Source organism: Crocodylus siamensis, chromosome 3 (assembly GCF_052110815.1).
Source record: "Crocodylus siamensis isolate JL-2025a chromosome 3, ASM5211081v1, whole genome shotgun sequence".
Taxonomy (NCBI): Eukaryota; Metazoa; Chordata; order Crocodylia; family Crocodylidae; genus Crocodylus; species Crocodylus siamensis.
The window spans coordinates 148,115,067-148,135,556 of record NC_143397.1 but is presented as its reverse complement, the minus strand read 5'-3'; the positions used below and the strand labels follow the sequence as shown (position 1 = coordinate 148,135,556).

The window sequence follows — 20,490 nt, the reverse complement described above, 5'->3', positions numbered from 1 at the left end:
CCCTTCCAAGCCCTGCCACTGCTGCTGCCCCTGCTCCCACCCAGAGTGTAACGCTCCATTAGGACAAGGCTTGTGCTCCCCAGGACACCATCCCCCCTTCGGTCCAGCAGCAGGGGCATGACCAGATTCTGACCAGCATGTCCCCCTGAAGTGAAGGCAGGAGAGAGGGGGGTTATTTTCCCTTCTGTTCCCTCTCCTCCTGGGGGACTCCAGCTGGGGTCTGCCTGGCTGGGTGTGAGTGGCAGAGGCGGCGGCTGGGGCCCCCAGTGGGAGAGGGGACAGAGGGGTGAATAAACCCCCTCCCTGGCCCCTTTGCCTCAGGGGACCGTGCCAGGCCAGCGTCTGGCCATACCTACAGCCTAGGAAATGACCTGCTGGGTGGCACGGAAGTGGAAAGGGATCTTGGAGTCCTAGTGGACTCCAAGATGAACATGAGTCGGCAGTGTGACGAAACCATCAGAAAAGCCAATGGCACTTTATCGTGCATCAGCAGATGCATGACAAATAGGTCCAAGGAGGTGATACTTCCCCTCTATCGGGCGCTGGTCAGACCGCAGCTGGAGTACTGCGTGCAATTCTGGGCGCTGCACTTCAAGAAGGATGCGGATAACCTGGAGAGGGTCCAGAGAAGGGCCACTCGTATGGTTAAGGGCCTGCAGGCCAGGCCCTACGAGGAGAGATTAGAGAAACTGGACCTTTTCAGCCTCCGCAAGAGAAGGTTGAGAGGTGACCTGGTGGCTGCCTATAAGTTCGTCAGGGGGGCACAGAAAGGAATTGGTGAGTATTTATTCACCAAGGCGCCCCCGGGGGTTACAAGAAATAATGGCCACAAGCTAGAGGAGAGCAGATTTAGATTGGATATTAGGAGGAACTTCTTCACAGTTCGAGTGGCCAAGGTCTGGAACGGGCTCCCAAGGGAGGTGGTGCTCTCCCCTACCCTGGGGGTATTCAAGAGAAGGTTGGATGTGTATCTAGCTGGGGTAATGTAGGCCCAGCACTCTTTCCTGCTTATGCAGGGGGTCGGACTCGATGATCTATTGAGGTCCCTTCCGACCCTAGCATCTATGAATCTATGAATCTATGAAAACCTCTGCCCCTACTGCTGGGAGTAGGGGAATGCCTGATGGACTGCTTTGCCCCAGCCAGGCAGACCCCAGCTGGGGTTCCTGCTGGTGGGCCAGGGAAGGATAATAAAACCCCTCACCAGTCCAGCAGTGGGGGAGTGGCTTGATGCCAGTTGGCATGCCCCCCTGAGCTGAAGGGGGCAGAGAGGGGGTTTATTTCCCCCCTCCGTCCCCTCTCCCATGGGGAGACGGCAGCCAGAGTCTGCCAGCCCCAGCTGCTGTATCCACTGCTTGCTCCTGGTCAGGCAGTCCCTGGCTGGGTCCCCCAGGGTGAGAGGGGACAGAGAGGAGAATAAACCCCCCTCTGCCCCCTTTGCCTCAGGAGGCCATGCTGATTGGTGTCTGGCCATGCCCCCACCCCACTGCTGGAGCAGTGAGGGGTGGGAGGTGGACCCTTATGGGGCAGCAGCCTCTCATAGTGTCTTAGGGAGCACAAGCAGGGAGGGGATTATTATTTCCCTCTACCCCCAGTAACCCCAGCTGGGGTCCCTCTAGCCAGGGGTGAGCGGTAGAGGAGGCAGCTGGGGCTGACTGCGTTCTCCTGGTGGGAGAGGGGATGGAGGGAAGAATAAACCCCCCACCCTGCTCCCTTCACCTTAAGGGCACTATGCCCGGACAGCATCTGTCTGCACCCTGGGTGGCAGTGATGGGGAAGCCATAGGCACAACATGGCCCTGTGTACTAAGTGTGGGGCACTACCCCCATGGCTTTGCCACTGCTGTCCACCCATTCAGTGGCAAACTGCAGTTTGGCAGCATGGGGAGCATGTACCACTACAGCCAGGGTAGCCCCCCTAATGGCAATGGCAGGAGCAGGGAAGCTGCAGGGGTAGCACCCTGTGCTTGCTACATGGGACCGTGCTGTGCTGCCACCACTGTAGGGGAACAGTGAGCAGGGCACACCCAGCTCGATGCCTGGCAGGTGTAGGTAATAGGACTTGGGGCTGAGGGAGCAAGCCTGCATCATGCACACTGGCTCTGGCCAGGGCCCTGCTCTCCAGTGGGTAGAAGGGGCTGTTTAGCTGGAACTGTTGCCCGAGCTGCATACTCATTTGGCTCTGTCCCAGGATAGCTCTGTGCTGGTAGGATGGTGGCAGAACTAAACCCCACACTGTCCCCATTTGCTTGAGGCTGCACACCCCCCTCCCCCACCACTGGAGCAGCAAGGCGGGGGAATGACTGACAGGGGCTGCTACGTCCCGGCCAGGTAGACCCTGTCTGGTGTCCCCTGAGGGGAGGGGGGGGGAAGAAACCCATTCCCTGTCCCTGTTGCCTCAGGGGGCCATGGCAGGGCAGTGTCTGGCCCCCTCTGCTTCCCCCTCCTGCTCTAACTAGAGAGCAGAGGGGTGAGGCTACACCTGCTCTCCTGCAGAAAGCACAGCCCAGTCCAGGGCTGCAAAGCATGCTGGAGGACTCTGATTTAACTTAAACCTGGAAGGGGGTCTGGGACAGAAGTTCCATAAACCAGGCTGACCCAAATCAGTTAAATCTGATACTACATTCAACCAGGTTTATCTTAAACTGGTTTTGTCCACTTTGAAACCGGCTTATATGCACTAAACTTTTGTTCTGTTACAGGTTTAAACCAGTTTTTGATCACTTGTGTGTAACTTTTGTCCCTAGGCTCTGTTGGCTATGTATGATGTGATTTAGTCTTTCAGGCATTATGACTGTAGTGCACATTGCAATTTCCATCTTGTGTTTCATATTCTGTATTCAGGGTGATGGGTAATGCTATCTATCTCAGCTTTGAAAACTTGTCAGGAAAACTTACTGGCACAGGCATGAGATTTACTTCACCAGGATGACTTGAGATAATGAACATTATAGTGACATTTTACTGGGTTAGAATAAAAAATAAACAAGACACTGGCCTCTAGTCAAGTGAGTGGTTAGCCTTCTTTTGCCAAGATGATGAACCTAATTTTCCTCTCTCTGCCCTTATTTTCCCTGAACCCTTGTGTGAATTCCCATAACATGTAAAATCCAGCTGAGACTGAAGCCCTATCAAAGAGCAGGAAACAAGATGGGAATGAGTTATAGGAGGGTTTTGGGATTTTGTGTGTGGGGGGTTTTTTTGTTTTGTTTTTGGGGTTTGTTTTTTTTTTTGCAGGGTGTTCTGCAGTCTCAAAGCCATTTGCAGGTCATTTGACTCAATGACTCTGAATCAATGGATGTTCAATAATTTTAGCCTAAACAACGGTTGATTAGCTCTGCAGGCAGTCTTGCTGAACTTGACCTTAGTCACATGTGCCTATTTCAGCCAATCAGCTTGTGATTTACCATGTGAGACTATAATAAATATATTTAATCACATATTTAATTAACTTCAGAGCCTGTCTTTAACCCCTAAATCCTTCAGTGCATTTCCATAATATACACATATGTAGATTTGCAGGAGGAATACAGCTCAGTTGTAGGCAGGTCCATTTGACCTAGAATCCAGAGTTATTGCTCATATTTGCTGAATGATATATTATTAATTAGGTGATATTATTTTTAAGAGACATAAAAAGAGAAACCTTACTTTTATACTTGAGATAAGATAATTTAAAGCACAGAAAAACATAACATAATGTATTTAAGATTTAGCTATCCATTTCTCTTGTATTCTTGAAGTTGAGTCAGTAAAATTCAAATTTGCAAGGATTTCTCAGTGATCATAAGAACCAAACTTTTTTCTTTAAATTAGGGCTGAGGTTCTTAATTAGTCACTTTACTTGAAACACTGGAGTTTTAAACAAACCCCCTTAAAATCCCCAAATTTGCAATAAAATCATGAGTTCTCATAATTGAAAAGATGCTTGCATTTTAAAGGGCTTAAAGCTCAATTGTAAAAATGTGCTTTTAGCTGCAACCTAGATCAATTTTTAATTGTTATAAAAAAGCAGTTTAGAACATTATCTCCATGTTTATTTTGATGTTCATGGCGAGAGTTGTTGTGCTCTGAAGTCAGGAATCTTTTGTTCATGAATTGTTGTTCACTGTTCTGTTCAGGTTTCCATTGCACTGTTTACTCAACACATTTCAACTCTGGCCTACAAGGCCCACCTCTGATATCAAAAGTTGTGGGGGTGATGTTTACTGAGACTTTGGCTTGATTTTGGCTTTTCTAATGGGATAGGCAGCAGATTGTGATTGGTGTCTTTTATGAGAACACCTGCTAGGAATTGGACATAAACCAGGGATGGGCAAAATAAGGCCTGTGGGCTAGATCTGGCCTGCCAAGTGATTCTGTTTGGCCCATGGTAGGTCTTTCAACCACACCTGGCCCAGGTGCGGTAAGCAGCATGGGCCATGGCACTTGCAGCTGGTCCTCTTCTCCCAGGGGCTGGCCACTGCTTGCAGAGCCAGAGCCCATTGCAGGGACATGCAGGGGAGTGGATTGTGGCTCTGCCCTGGATCTGTCACCACCCCATGATCTTGGCTCCAGCCCTGGCCTTGCCTGCCTGTCTTGCGCCCCATCTGGGCAAGCATACCCTGACTGAGGGGGTCCCAGGCTGGCCTCTATGGAGACTCCATTCACTTGCCTGCTTACTCTGTCTGGCACCCTTGGTGGCGAGTGAGGGCTGGATGGGGCTGGGGCTGGATAGGATCAACTGGCATCTCCCTGTCCCCCCTCTGCCCTCCACTACATGGTGTAAACTGCCGTGGTGGGGGGCCAAGGCCAGGCCGCCCCCAGCCTTCTACAGCTGGCCAAAATGTAAGTGGCCCTCCAGCCCAAATAACTGCCTGCCACTGATAGATTATGCAGACTCGTCTCACAAGCCTTTGGTCAGATGACAGTGACTTTCAGCATTGAAAATGTTGAGCTGTATTTCTGCCACCATCCCTAGAGGATTGGAATGGACATGCATCCGCAAACCCTGTCTTTTTTCACTTAGGTTGAAGCTGGCATTGGTTTTGACAGCACAGGACAGCGATCAAATGTTGCCCATGTCTATGAGGATGATAAGGCAAGAAGCAGTCAGCTTTGTTGGCAGCAAAGGAGATTTAGGTCAGACATCAGGAAAAGCTTTCTAACTATAGCCAAGCCTTGGAACAGACTTCCTAGGGCAGTTGTGGAATCCTTGTTGAGTCTTATTAAAAATCAGTGAGGTGGACATCTGTCGGGGTGTTCTAGGTATGCTTGGGCTTTGGGATCCTACCATTTCTTGGAGGAGGTGGGAGCACTGGATTGGCATTTCTCAAAATGTGCCATGTGTGAACTGCAAGGGCAGATAGGGGAGGTAGGGATATCTGCCAACCCTCCCCCTACCAGATGCTCGTAGGTCAACAAGGAGCATCACACTGTGATACCTCCTGAATGGGAAGCAGTATTGCCACCCTTAGAGTGGTACTGCTGGTGGGTTAATTAGCTCTGCTAAGAGGCAGAGCTAAAAAGCATAGTGCCATGCTAATGCCACCACACTGTTTCTAGTTCAGGATATATAGTGGCTGCAGAGGTAAACTGAGTACCTTCAAGCTGCTTCCTTGTGTGGACATAGTTCTGCACAGGAGTGGTTCTAGGATTTTGAAAAGGCAGGGGTGCAGAGTGGCTGAGGCCATAACTCTTGGCAGTGGGAGCGCACTGTGACTCTAATTGAAATGGGTGGGGGTACAGTCAGACCACTGCACTTCCTTTCAGATCCTCCCCTGGTTCTGAACTATGGTAACTCCACTATGCCGCTGGTTCTGGCTAATTACTTCTCATTCCAGCTGTATGAATTCCAGTTTCCAAAGTAATGTGGATCTCTTTACAGTTGCTAAGGTGGGCTGCAAGATCCAAAATATCGTAAACCACTGCTGTAGAAAACTTCTTGAAGTCCCTTCCACTCCTGAATAAGTACCTTTTGAAGAATGCATATTCAGCAAAATACAGAGAAATGGGAGGAGAAACCCCTATATGAAAATAAGAATAATTAAAAAAAAAAATCAGAAACCAAAGTATCTGTTGATTTGCAAGAATAACCCAACAGTTTTTCCTCAGGTGTGTCTTTCCAAGATTGGGGTTTACTTTAATGCTTTGTGTCTGCCAGTTGAGAATCCAAAGTGGTGTGAAGTCTGGCATCTTTAACAGGCTGATGAATTTATTGAGTTTAGCTTTTGAATAGCTGGCTTTTGCCACATTGCATTGTGCATTCTGGCATGTGCATTCACTAGGTGCTGTGCAAATGATATCTGTATTGCAATTTAAGGAGCACTAATTCTAGATGGTTTTGACCTGTTTCCAGTTACTATGTATGTCATCATATAGTGTAAATCCCAGCACTAATAATGGCACTTTAATTTCTCAGCAGAGCAATTATACTGTTCATTGATTTTTACTGCAAACTGCTCTTAGTACCGTGTAACCTTTTAAGTGTCTCATCTTTAGGAATTTCATTGTTGTTCCCTGTATCTGCAGCAATTATAAGAGTCATCCAGGAAGCTGTCATGTCTACTTAAAAACTGTAAAGTAAAATTATAAGTTAAAGGAAGGGTTACTTTTTTGCTTTTTTATTAGTGTTGTTTGAATTATTTAACATCTGGGGGTGTTGGACACATCAGCCAGGAAGCCATACAGTCCTTTAGTATAGTATGAGAGGGTGTTCTTAACCATGTAGTTTGTTTTACATAGTATTTATTCTGTTATTGTTCTGAAATGGACTGATGGAATTGGCAGGAGCTACTGCATGGGCGCATCTACATGTGAAATTAATTTGATGCAATAAACTCCTAGAGTTTAGTGGCGCAGCTCACACTAGAGTTTATTGCTCCCAGATGTAGTTCACAGAGGAGTTTATTCCTCCTGGATGCAACATTTACACATGTGCCTACTGCAGCATTTTGAGTCCAGGCAGTGCAGCCCCAGGTGGCAGGGGGTTCGGGGGGCTAAGCCTGCCAGCACAGGGTTGCTTCTGCCTGGCTCAGTATGTTGTGGAGTGACTGGCTGGGACACCAGGGTGCTACGGTGTGGGGATAGCCAGCAGGCAGCCCTGCACTGTAGCACCCTTATGTCGCAGTCAGCCTTGGTCACCATCTACACGCGTGTGCCAGAGTAAATAACTCCACCATAGAATAGTACTTGTGTTGGGCAGTACAATCCTATGCCAGAGTTAATTAGCTTACTCCGTCTTAATAGCAATGCATGTGTAGACCAGTGTTTCCCAACCTTTTTCGCCCCACAGCACACTTACCTAAATAAAAAAGAACTTTGGCACACCAGATGCGGGGTGGTGGGTGGCCAGCTGGATGCCAACGGGGATGCATGGTGTGTGGCCAGCTGGACAGCATTCTGGGCTGGAGCTGTGTCCCCTGTCTGGCTGGAGCCATGCTCTCTGTCTTTGTCCACAGCAGCAGATGGGGCATGGCTGTAGCCCAAAATGCCATGGCACACCAGTTAGGAAATGTTGGTGTGGACAGTGATGCTGTACTGCAGTGCTAATTAGGCAACTCGGCAGGAAGTATCTCATGCAGATGCACCCTGTAAGGTCAGAGAGATGAGCCAGCCTGCAGCACTTATGGAACAAGGCACACAGGAGCCTGCACAAAAAGAGCAAAGAGGAGGTCTGAACTGCCAATGATAGAGGCAGTTGTGATGAAGAAGCTTCTGCCTACAATTAAGGGATCTGGGTTTTCAGGCTTGTCTGTCTGTTGTTAGACACCTTCACAGGACTTTTTTTTTCCTCAAAGGACCTGATCCTTGGCAAGTCTCATTTGTCTTCAGCAGGAGCTGGGGATGATTTGAAAATCACTCCCTTTTTCTTACATGCCTAACATATATGAGTTTGGAAATGCTGACAATTCTGGTACCATCCTTGGCCAACATCCTGATGCTTGCATGTGCCCTGGGTCTGTTGCTTGTGATGCTACCAGTGGGTGCTGCTGTTATGTTGGATTTTTTTCTTCTATATTATTGCACTAAGACCTGGACCTTAATGTGGTGGCATAATAGCTGGAGAAAAGATGAGTTGAAGCTCTGCTTAAAGAGATTTATTTGTGGTGATTTAGTAGGATAGTTTTTAGAGAGAACTTAGATTTTTAAATTGCTCTTTTGTATATAATGAAAAGATCTCCGAGGCTAATAAGTAATACATTCTCTTTGCTGTTTCATCCTGTTGCATGATGGGGAGATTATCAGCTTAAACTAGTTAGCTTTCTTTAAAAGTAGTTTCAAGTTGTTTTCATGCTGTTCTTTTTTTCCTGGCAGAGTAACTCAAGAGCACAGGTTTCTGGCAGTGGAAATTCTGCCTGGAGGTGAGATTGCTAAGGGGCATGGTATTCCTAGGGCTCACGCCACCGTATATAGATATGCAAGGTATAGATGTACTGGTATAAATATACAAGGTATTCCTAGGGCTCGCTCCACTGTCTGTAGATATACTCAGGGCCGGACACGGGCATGGGCAAACCAGGCAGCCACCTGGGGGCTGGACAGAAAGGGGGCCTGAAAATGGTAATTTTTAAATTATTATTATGGTTATCTCTGGTGAAGGGGGGCCTGATACTAAAAGTTTGTCCAGGGCTGCCAGGAGTCTAGGTATGGTGCTGGCTCTACTAAACCTCTAGCCCTTTCTTTAATTATTTTACCTGGAAGGTGAGCTGCCTTCACAACAGATCGGAGTACTATCGATGAAGAGAGTGAGCTCCCTTTGAAGGTTTCAAGCTCTCTCACATTGGCCTGACTTATCTTGGTGGATGTTCTGCCTTTCATTTCAGCAGGAGAAAGCTAAAGCCTTGATTGGCTGTCTAGTGCTATATTCATCATCCTGTGGCCCAAGGTTTTAAACGTATTCCCTAATCCAGGTAATACAATCTATACAAATACTTATTGTTGTGACCCTGGGCTAACTGCATGTGGGAGATGTCAATATATTTCTGCTTGGCTGATCCCTTTCTCTAACAAGGAAAATGACTTCACTGTGTATTAAAATCCAGGTGAACTGATTTTCAAAGAAAAGTTCTGGGAGAAACATAAGAAATTCCTTTCCCTTTTGAATGCTGTTTTTGGTTTGGTTTTATATTTATTTTGTGTTCTCCACAGTGTGGTACCAAGGTGCTGTCCAAAGCTAAAAACTATCAGCTAGCTCACAGGAAATAATTGGTTTTCACTGTAAGGTAATTATATATATTTATTGTCACATAAACCTGCATAGAGTCATTTCTAGGCAGTCCTCCCAAACATATATAAGATTACAAGTCCAACTTCAAGGTATGGAAGCCAATCAAATTCAAAGGTAATGCTAGCACCATTGCCTCTTGTGCTCATATTGTTATGAAAATAAAAAGGTCTTGTATTATGACCAAAGAATAGAGATTTGACACTGAATCTCCTGGCTTTGTTGGTTTAAACGAGACTGCTTATCTACATGGTTTTAAATGTGTCTGGATGTCTTGTTATTTAATTATATCAAGGAAAACGAACTGATGCTGCCTCATATGAGGTGTGCTTGGAAGCATACAGCACAACAGAGTGGGGTAGGTTGGGGCAGGTTTGCCGGGCATTATTGTGGAAACAAATCATTTTGTTTTTGTAGCACATAGTGCTGAGCTTGTTTTGTGTCTGAATCTCTCCCTGTAGCTGTAGTCTGCTTCCCCCTGGAGGAGTGTGTGGACCCAGCTCACTGATTTTTTTTTTTTTTTTCCTTTCCTGGTGGCTTTGTCTGTCTGCCTGCCTCCTGCGCATCAAGCACTTACCTGATGTACACTGGATCTGACACAGTGTCCAAACAAAGGTAGTTTTGCTGTTGACTTCAACTTGAGTTGTGCACCCCTAGTGTAAAAGGTGGCAACCCTACCCGCACCAGATCAGACATCTATCATATCATGGCCTTATATACACAGCCCTTCTTCCAACATATGGCACACATTAGTCTGTAAATATAAAATCCCCTGGAAAATTGAGTGTTGGGGTACTTATTTAAATTTTCAGAAGGAGGTACTTACTACTTAAAAGGTTGAGAAACACTGCCCTAGAGTTTAAAAAAAAAAAGGCACAGCGGATAGGCAGGGATGAGGGAGTTTTTCATAAGTCCTACACCACAAGGTAGCAGTTAAGGTTGTACAGAGAGACTGAATTCTTGGAAGCTGGAATGGTTAACCTGGCAGCCTTGTCTGAGTGTTTTTAAGGGAGACTTTATAACAGTGCTAACTTTCTAGACAAACCCATATTCTGCCACTTTCTGGCCCCCAGGCAGCAATATTGGGGTCCAAAGCCAAGACATTCAGTGCTGCAGAGATTTTGCTCTAAAGAAAAAGCTGCAGCACTTGGCATCAGACAAGCCACCAGAGGAAGACCTGTAACACATTCAGTATGTTAAGTACACAAGGGTAACTTGGCTTTACAAGCTCCATAAGCTAAGCACATGCAAACAGTGCTTTCCAGGAGACTTGTAGAGGTGTGTTTACTCTGGCCTTGCCTGCTCTCTAAGCACTCCCTGAATCCAACCCAGGCATGGCTTCCAGAGGGAGTGGGCATGGTAGGAGAGAGACCTGACTCTTTCCAGTTGTGAGATCCCAGCCCCCACTTGGGCCTTGCCCAGGGAACTACCTTCCAGTTCAGATCCTGAGAGAGGGGCTTCATTGCTTCAAAGGGGAAGGAGTGCATCTCAGTTTCCAAGTGGCACAGAAGACATGTCCTCTTTAATTAGATCCTGAAGCTGTTGGGCAGGGAAACCACTCATTTAGTGATCTTCCTTAAAAAGTGGAGGTTGGAGACAAGGCAATAACTGACTGGGGAGTCGGCATCAAGCAATGGTTTCTTCAGTAGAGGCCAGGCAATCACAGAATTAGGAATGTCCCAAAGGGAGGCATTGACAGTCTCTTGACCTGAGTGGCCTCAGTCTCTCCCAACTGGTTTTACAAGCCAGGACAGGCATGGATCCCATTCATGGGTCACCCACATCACTCCTCCCCCACCCTGCATCAGTCCCCCAAGCACATCCTTTAGAACAGGTTTGCTTCAGAACAGGTCAAAAGCCATCTATGCTTTAACCACTGACTCTCCTGCTTAGGCTGCCTTGGGTCTCCCATATGCAAGGGGAACCTCTGACATTAGAACATTAATTGCTTGGACTTGTCAGCCTGGCTTTTGTCCTGGATTTAATAAAGAGTCTGTGCTCAGAAGTCAGGGGGTACTTGCTACTTAAAAGGTTGAGAAACACTGCCCTAGAGTTAAAAGAAAAAAACCCAAAAAACAAAAAAAAATGGCACGGCAGGGATGAGGGAGTTTTTCGGAAGTCCTACATCAAAATGTAGCCGTTAAGGCTGTGCAGAGAGACTGAATTTTTGCCACTGGAAGCTGGAATGCTTAACCTGGTAGTCTTCTCTGGAGACCAGCAGGCAAAACTGTGCCCTCCTGTGATCCTACTAGATCTTTCAGCAGCCTTGGAGGTTGATTGCAATGAGCTGATAAAGTGTTTACATGATCGAGTGGGTATTTGTGGAACCTCACTAAATTTGCTTTGCCAGTTTTGGGGGGAGGGTGACATATAAATGGAACAAACAAACTCATTTAGTTGGGGGCAAAGGCCGTGGAACAAGAAGACCCTGTCCTTTCCAAAGAGTTAAGCAGTCTCTCTGTTCCCAATCCAACCTGCACACTGAATACCCCAAGGTTATATCAGCTGTTTCCTCTCCAGTTTGCACAGTGCACAGAATAGCCTGGCTGTTCCCTTGCTTCAGACTCTCTAGCTCCCAGGCCAACATCCTGTTTTTTGGGCTGTTCCATCCATTGAGATGCTCATCTCTTTCTCTTCCCTGGATTCCTGGGTATGCCTCTAATCTTACCTTGTTGAAATGTCAACAAAGCTGTTCCGCACTCTCTGGATGGATGCTGTGTTTTCTGTCACTTGGCCAGGCAACTTCGGCTTCGTTGTCTCTTAACTCCCACCTCCACCCTCAACCCCCCTTTCCCCCTGCCCCCCTCCGTACAAGTTAGAGAAAATGAAGGCATGTAACATTGTTACAACATGAACACTTGCAAACCAGAAACGTTACAATACAACCAGTGCTTGTCCTGTAGCTAAATGGCTGGGGCCAGGGTCTTCCATATCAGAGACCTAGATGCTATTCAGAAGTGACAGGAATCTGTACCTGTTTTGGAAAGAATGGAAGGGCTGATATTTACCTGCATTCTGGAGGCAGGGGTATTCAAGCCTTGTTTAATTAATAATTAGAGGTGTGAAGTATACCAAGTTAATAACCCCCCATCAGAAGGAGAGGTGAAACTTGACTTTTTTAAAATTCCAAACCCAGTGCATGTCCCCTGGGGACAAAGGATCATCAGTCTTTTCCATCCTAAGAAGATGCAGCTGACCTTTGTGGCTGTTTCGGGGATTTTGTGAAGCATGGCCAGTGCAGGCATTCAGCGTTCGTTAGAAACAAGCCTCTAGTAAGTTCTACTGTTCAAATCAGGATGGGTTTTCGGAGGCCCACAAGAAGGCACCTCTCTGACACACTGCCAAATTTAAGCTCCTGCTTCAACTCCTTTAAGTGCTATCTCTTTTTAAATTGAAAGAATTGGTCAAGGTTAGCCAAGCTACTTGTTTGTCCCTAATCTTGCTCTAAAAGCAGTTGAAAGTAAAGCTTGTAATTGCTTTGAAATCCTTTGTGGAGAGGTGCTCTGTAAACACCAATTTCTTTTTCAGGTAAGCACAGTGGGCCAGAGTAATTCCTGGTATTATTTAACTGACCATATTATAAGTTAGTCATTTTTGGACAAAACCCCAGAACAAATATCAAGAGCTTTTTATTGGCCATTTTTAGTACTAGATAAAGATTTTGTTTTGGCGCTTACTAATTACAGCAGAGTGGGAAGCAATTAACATGTAGTTTACAGGAACTTCTTTTTGAGAGGGAATGGTAATTGCAAATATCAAAATACTGTCAGGCATGAAGCCGCATTCTCTGAAAATTGGATCCCTCATTTTCTTGGTTGTGTATTACTTGACTACATTGGAGGAGAATCGGTTTAATGTTTAGTATTCTAGATTTTCTGTAATAGTGTCTCTCTCAGAAAAGGGATTTCATTCCTTGTCTTGTAGAATGAAGGCCATGCTGGCCAAATTATTTTCTTTGTAATTGAATGTCAGGTTTTTGAAAAGTTAATCTTGCACAATTTTTGCAGGCAGTTTGCCAAAGTGGCTCTTTTTCACGTTGGAGGGCTTAAGAATCCTACTTAACTTTTCCATTTAAGGACTCTCCAAATCTAAAAAGTATGTCTGGGGCCCCTGGAGACTCTTCTTTTATTGCTTAATTGGTGTTGCATTGTTCTTTAGATTGTGTAGGAATGGTCTGTTGTTGGCTGTTTGCTGGAGTGCGGTTCCTTGGAGCTTCAGTTGTGGACTAGGTCCCTACTAGGCTAGATGCTTTACAAAGACCAAATTAACCCCCCGACCCCCCCCCAAAAACAAGACAACCCCCCCCCCCCCCGACAATAATCTCTACTTGGAGAACTAAAGTCCAGCTGGTCTAGAGCTGCTAAATTACCTGCCTTCTTTAGATGTTGTTCTTTTTACATCAGCTGATATAAACTTTTTTTTCCCTGCATTTGTCATGGTCCCATTAGCAGCACAATTGTTTGTCATAAAAATACATGTTGTAAGGGGCAGTGTGGCAGCAGCAGTCAGGTGCAGATCACTTCTGCCAGGGCTGGACCTTAGGCCCCAGGAACACAAAGATTTACATGTCACTCAGTGAGTACTCAAGGAGGCCATGGGTCCTCTCCTTATAGAGTCACAGCTATACCTAGCCAAAAGCATAGCTTTCTTCACTTATCTGATGAGCCTCTGTATTCCATGGCCTAGTTTTTGCGTGTTAATGGCATCTACATGAGCCATTAGCATGCAGCAATAAATTGCAGAGCCTACTGCTTCCTGGTTTATTGCTTCTAGGAACCTCCCAGGCACGTGGTTTACATATGAGCCTGGACCGTAGCAATGTTGAGCCAGATAACAGTAGCTCCAGCTGGCAGGAGGCCCAGGGGGGTCAGCCTGCTAGCCCGGCCATATTCTGGCTGGACTCAATGTGCTGGGGCATGAGGGTGCTTCAGCATGAGGCTAGCTGGGAGGCAGCCCTCCACACAGAAACACCCTCGTGTCCCAACCAGACGACTCAGTGTCTACATGCGCAAAAACTACACAGCAGGGTAGGACTTGTAAATACTCTGCTGTGGAGTTTATTAGTTTTGTGTGCCCTAATAGGGGTGCATGTATAGATGCTGATATGTTTACTGCACAGTTAATTAGTTGACTGTGCAGTAAACATCTTGTGTTGATATGCCCAGTTAAGCAAATAGGCCAGAGTAATTCCTGGTATTACTTAATTAAACATATTATAAATCAGTAACTTTGCGGTTACACAGGGTGAACCTAGTCCTTTAAAACATAACAAGACAAACCTAGTCTTTTAAAGCGTAACAAGACAAACACCACAGTGTTGGTAGCTTGTAGTTGTCTATATACACCTTGGCTTTCCCCTGCTGAAATGGGGGAATTGTCTGAATTCTTCCCTGCTTTTTATGAATTGCTGAGATTGGTCTGAGGGACTGTGACTAGATTGGTCTCTTCAGTGAAAATTCCCAGGAGGCTCTGCTTTCTTTTACACAAGCAGTTCCAAATGAATAAAGATCTCACTTAATTCACTCTACACAAGACACTACATTGCCATAGCAATGAGTATGGCAACGTACTGTTGGAGGGCACGAACCGTGACCCTGACAGTACTGCACAAGTAGTAATGGGCTACTGTGCAGTAGGGTCAGAAACAACCCATGCACCACTGGGACTGTTCAGTAATGGCAATTACTGCATGGCCATTTAGTTCCTGCTAAAGCAAAAACCAAATGACTGTGCAGGAACAACTGCTCAGTCGGGCACACGTGTAGACATGTGCCCTGGAACTTAGGACTGTATAGGGGTGCAGTTAGAAATGCAGTTCCCAGCTGTAACTCAGAATGATTTTTGCAAAGTGTTCTGAGTTACAGCATTGCCCCAGACCAAACAGAAGTTCACTGTTGGTTCCAGAGGGAGGGAAACCTAGCTACAGGCTCCCAGCCCCAGCTAGTTCCCATAGCAATGGCCAAGCTCTGCCAGTGCTCACTGTTTTCATAGTGGGAGTGGGAAAAGGCAGCAGAGGGAGCTGATTCTTGGGGCTCCCTGGCTGGTGCTGAAGGGTCAGATAGGTGGATTGGGGCCTCCCCACCTGGCGGGGGAGGCTCTAATATACCTGTCCCATCTTCCAGGGGGGACTGAAAACCCCTCAGACTGAGCTCCATCTGCTCTCTTTTTCCCCTCCCATCTGAAAACAGGACAGGCTGCCAGCTCCAGAGATGCAAGTAACAAAACATGCTACATTTTTTAATATCTTTATCTGATGCTTCATGCAATGAGGCATTGGTGACGCATAGGGGGATCATGTGAGCATACCTGTCACTCTCTAAGATTGACCGTGCATCAGCTGCGAAACTGGAAGTGTCAGTGGAAATGCACTTCTGGTTTCGCCGCAGGTTGTTCTGGGCTTGGTGATCTGCCGCTGGTGACCTGACCCCCCCTGCCCCCCCTTTGGCAGTCTGGTGCCCCCCCCAGACTTGGGAGGCACCAATCACCCATGCAACGAGGGGTCAGATTTTCACCCAGTCAGCCATTTTTAAGCTGTTTGCAGCTGTGCATTTCTTTGGTCACAGCCATAACCTGCTTCCTGTGGGAAGATTGGGCGAAAATGGTTACTTCTGTCTGCACCTCTTCCTACTGAAGGTGTTACACTTTGCTTCAGGGTTAAGGTTGCATTGCAATTTTCCTTTAAAGCTGAGGTGAACTCTCTTTGGTAAGTAACAACATCTTGGGTTACTCCTTTTTCATAGTTTGGAGCTGCAGGGAACCAAGTGTGTAGATATTTCTGCACCTTCAAAGAACGAATTACAGGTAAGTAATTTATCTTTTTGCCTAATCTACTGTATTGCCTATCATGCAGATACCAGGGAAATAATAGGAAGCCTACACTTATCCTGTCTGTCTGCTTCTACTTTTAACAGTCTAATTAGTGTTCACTTCTGACCTGTTTCTTCCTCTGCTGTCTGTTACAGTCCTTGAAGGCCGCAGTGGGGTACTAAACAGTAATAGGGGGAATCTACACTAAGGTCATATCATCTCCATACGGCTGGTTGGAAGCAAGGTGATTGTCACTGCTTTCCTGGTGAAGAATGGCTTTTGGGCTTGGCACTCTCTGCTTGTTGCTGTGGGCAATGACAGGTAGGAGTCTGCATTGTTCTCTGTATGTGACTGAAGCATGAATGCAAGAAGTAAATGTTACTGATTTCTTTCTTTTTTTGTTTGGGGGTAGGCTGAAAACAAGGAGCTGTTATTCCTCAGTTAGGGGGCTGTTGTAATATAAAAAGCTTTGCATTTGAAAGACTAAAATGAAGATGCATGCTTCTATAAGGGCTGTTCAAAATTGATGGCTGTAGGGACAAATTATGGCCACTCAAGAAGGGGTGCACAAGGCCAGTGCAAGTGAAGGAGGCTTAGAAACCATTCCTGCACTAGGACAGCTATAATTGAGTTGCAGAAGGTGGGGAGTGTAAAGGGAAAGGAATATCCTTGGATATACATCAGAAGGAGCGACTGTACCTTGTGAAGCAGGGTCTATCTGCCAGCATACTCCTTTGAAAGACACAATGCCTTGAAAAAGTAAATGCCTCCAAGCATCATTGCTTTTGCTATACAGTATGATGTCTCCCTTATACCTCCTGAAGCCTAATCAAGCTATTAGTATAAGAGAAACAAAGGTGCCCTTTTCAGGATATTTTTAAAGATGCAACATAGGGAAGGACCCCTGATTTGGATAGAATATGGCTTTTTAAAGTTTTAAAATGATAAGAATTCTTAACGCTGCCTCTTCATGTTTTGATCATTTAACCTGAATACTGGCAGTTGTCGCATGGCCCTGAAAGGCATAAGTTCAGTACGCACTTATGCACATGCCAAGGTCTTATTTTTCCAGGGGGCAGCGCCTGGAATTCTGACTGGGGAGATACCGGCAGCATCTCCATTACTGACTGTGGTTCAAGGCAGTAATACGGAGTTATTGGGATTCCAGGCTCTTGAAATGTAAACAGGATTATATGTTTAATGAAATAAATTCTTGCTAATATATCTAGACTTTTAGACAGCTGAGTTTGGAAATGGGAAGACATTTATTCTGGGATATTTGGCAGCTGTGTGAAGATGAGTGTTTTTTCTCATGTAGATATTATATGTTTTATAACCAAGTACCTAATTCATGTATGACACTAGTTTTCTTTTATATATGGAATAATGAACCTGGTTCATAAAGATTGTTACAAGAACTGTAGATACGCAAGGGCTTATTTTTATAATTTTAACAGGCTAAAAAATCCCCAGTAGGCATTTTGGAAAGGCTTGTTGGCATTTTGTTTTTGCTTTGTCACCATCTTTTGATTTTTTTTTTCCCCTTACACCATCCGCAGGAGAATTGTTCTGCTCCTTTTGTACAATAGGAAATATTCCAAGTTTCTTCTTAGCCCTAAGTCAGCAGTTTATAATGTTTAAATTAGGGGTTAATAAATGTTGTTATGGTCTCTCTTCTTCCCCCTTTTACCCTTGGCAGAAAATAGAAGTGGACTCTTCAGTACTGGCACAAATGCTGCATGAGGCTTGTGTCAGATGCTGCAGGTCACCTGTTACTGCATTTAAACTGAAGGGTGTTCATCACCTTCCAGGAGATGTCTACTGCAACATGTCATAAAAGCCAGCCCTTGCCACTTGACAAGTATTGGCATTGGCTCAGTAGCTTTGTGGGATGCTGACACTACAGTTTTGGGATTTTTTTCTGCCTTAGTTTTATGCTTGTGATCCAAATCCACGAATTTTTTAAGCATGTTGAATTTCCTAACACCTCTAGGCATGGACATTTCAAGTGCTGCAGAGCTGTTTTCTCATGTTCTTTACTATTTGTACTGACTGTTTCTTGCTATCCTTGTTGACATGCACTTTAGAAAGTCCCCTCTTGTTTGTCAGAAGAGGGGATATTGGCTACTCTGCCCTCTAAACTAAATGGTTCTGTGTGCACCTGTGTTTGTTTTGGGCGACTCCTTTTCACTGTTTTTTCTTTTCAAGAGAAGAGAGAGAATGACTGACGCTAACGTCAATGGTTTCTGAACCTTGCCACTTCACCTTTTGTAACACCAATGTTGTGCTGCAAGATTTACGCCTAGTGTGGCAGCAAATATCAGTGTCGAACCAACACTCCTGCATGTCTAATTGGCACTCCTTTGACACTTCAGCTGACTGGGTCACCTAAGTCCATGAAACACTGACCGTCATTTAACGTCTCTCCCTACCTCTATGTATTGGTCTCTTAAAATGATGTAATCCACTTAATTGCTAAAATCATTGTGCATTTAATTGGGTCTAAATTATTCTGGCCTTCCAAAACCCAGTAGTTCTTTGTGCTAATGTATTCAAAAATGGATTTACAGTATGTATGTTATTGATTGCTATTGCAGCTGAGCCAAGTGTATTGATAAAGACAGCTTTCATTGATAAATACAGGATACGTGGGTTGCCATCATAAATACAACTATTTGCAATTTAGAGTCCTATATATTGGATTAAATGAAACCTGACTCGCACACAGAGATGTATTCCATCCTGGCACCCAAGTAGACGGTACTTAATAGCTTTACCATAAAGCATTTCTATGAGCACAATAAAAGCCCAGAGAAATCATCATACCTGACTCAATATTTAGCTGCTGCATACTCACGTAGCTGTACTTGTGCTGAGATTAGTCATTCTAACAAAGACCAGCTACTGTGTAGTCACAATTACAGATGTTGTGGAACTCCCATCTTTTTGCCTTTTTCCATGCAGTGATATATTCGTGTCTTCCCAATGCTTTTTGCAAAGGATCCATCTCCCTTTCCTATTTAAAACCACCATCTTCCTGAGATACCCACAAGCTGTGAGTTCTTAGAATAGTACTGCCAGATGTCTAAAAATTAGGAGCCCAACTCCCCCCACCCAAAGTTATGTGGCTTAAAAATAATTGACTTTTTACTTGCTTTTCCATGTGTTTTGACTCATCAGGGGTCACAGTTAAAAGCTTCTTCATGACAGAAGGGACTAGGATCCCCATTCCTCCCTCTTTCTCTCATGAAATAGTTTTGTGAAGCACTGTGATTCCAGGAGTTGAGGTTTTAAGCAAAATGCCAATATTGAAAAAGTAATGGACAGTTGTTAGTTGTGAGAGTTGTTAGGAAGAAATCCTACTTTACAAAGAGCAGTCATTCCATTCGGATTCCATTTCTTTATAAATATAGCACCTTTGTATCCCATAGATTTCCTCTGTTTGTGTGTGCAGACACAACTGTTAGCCTTTGATAATCACAAGAAGGAACAGATGCTTCATTTTTACAACAGTGGGATTGTGCTGTCTGCCAGAAAGTAGAATTGGAGCTGAAAATCTTTCAACTGTCATTGTTCATGAACAGAGAGGAAAGGACCCAGCTTGAGTTTCAGTGTCTAGAGTGGTTTTACAGGGCTGGAAATTACACCAGCTTTTTAGTTATAACTGAAAATATTTGATAGAATTATTGAAGTGAATGCAAAACACCACAATCCCACCACAATACAGGGAAATTGAGCTTGTGTTTCATTTGGCATGAATTACTGAACAATAAAGTGTTTAAAACAGGGAAAAGGCAAGGAGAGGGGCAGAGTATTTAAACACAAGGTATTTATTTGTTTTTATTACCATAGTATCTGAGGCTCAGATTTTTATAGCTATTTAGGAGTTTTTCCTCTCAGCCTTGCAGCAGCTAATTGATAAAGGAGCTGGAAGCCTCACTGAAAAATTATCACCTCTGATCTGCAACTGCTGCTTATTTGTAGTGTCCACATCTCTGGAGAGAACAATATGACTTTGCTGATTTTTTTTCCTTCCATGAACTGGAGGGATTCTGAAGCCCTCTGCTGGATGGATGTTGTACTTGGAGTTAAACTAGTACACAGGAGGTCCATCACATTTTTATAGGTAGGCTGATAGTACTACCTATTTTGTCCTACATGATTATAAGATCTCGTTTCCAGTTGCTTGTAATTTATCAAAATTTAATTCTTTGTTCTGAAATTTCCTATGATGAACATCTGCCTCAGGCAGAAGGGCTTTTAGGAAAATGTCAAGCAAAACGCTTCAGCTGTTTCTGAGAACAGAGCCAGAGAAAGTGTATTGTTTTGTTATTTAAGAGAAAAACCACAGTGGTCTTTCCTTTCAGAAGTAGAAGTACACTGATGCATTGGTCCATATCGTATTGACACCAATAAAAGGAAAATGGACACCATTGGCAATCAGCTTTTTTTGGCTGATGTGGCTGATAATGTAGCCAA

At 45.0% G+C, this 20,490-nt stretch overlaps 1 protein-coding gene across 3 annotated transcripts in view; it reads left to right on the top strand.

The window, feature by feature from the left end:
* The window catches only part of KIAA0319 (KIAA0319 ortholog), a 107,425-nt gene that overhangs the window by 4,829 nt on the left and 82,106 nt on the right, over positions 1 to 20,490 (top strand). Inside the window, exons 1-3 of one of the 3 annotated variants that reach the window (XM_090039486.1) lie at positions 9,757 to 9,819; positions 15,945 to 16,005; positions 16,167 to 16,332. In XM_090039486.1, the coding sequence (XP_089895612.1) occupies positions 16,284 to 16,332 (49 nt within the window). In that variant the 5' untranslated portion in view covers positions 9,757 to 9,819; positions 15,945 to 16,005; positions 16,167 to 16,283. Of the gene's footprint in view, positions 1 to 9,756; positions 9,820 to 15,893; positions 16,006 to 16,166; positions 16,333 to 20,490 lie in introns of those variants that run through there. The other 2 variants (XM_090039488.1, XM_090039487.1) reach the window with 2 other exon arrangements.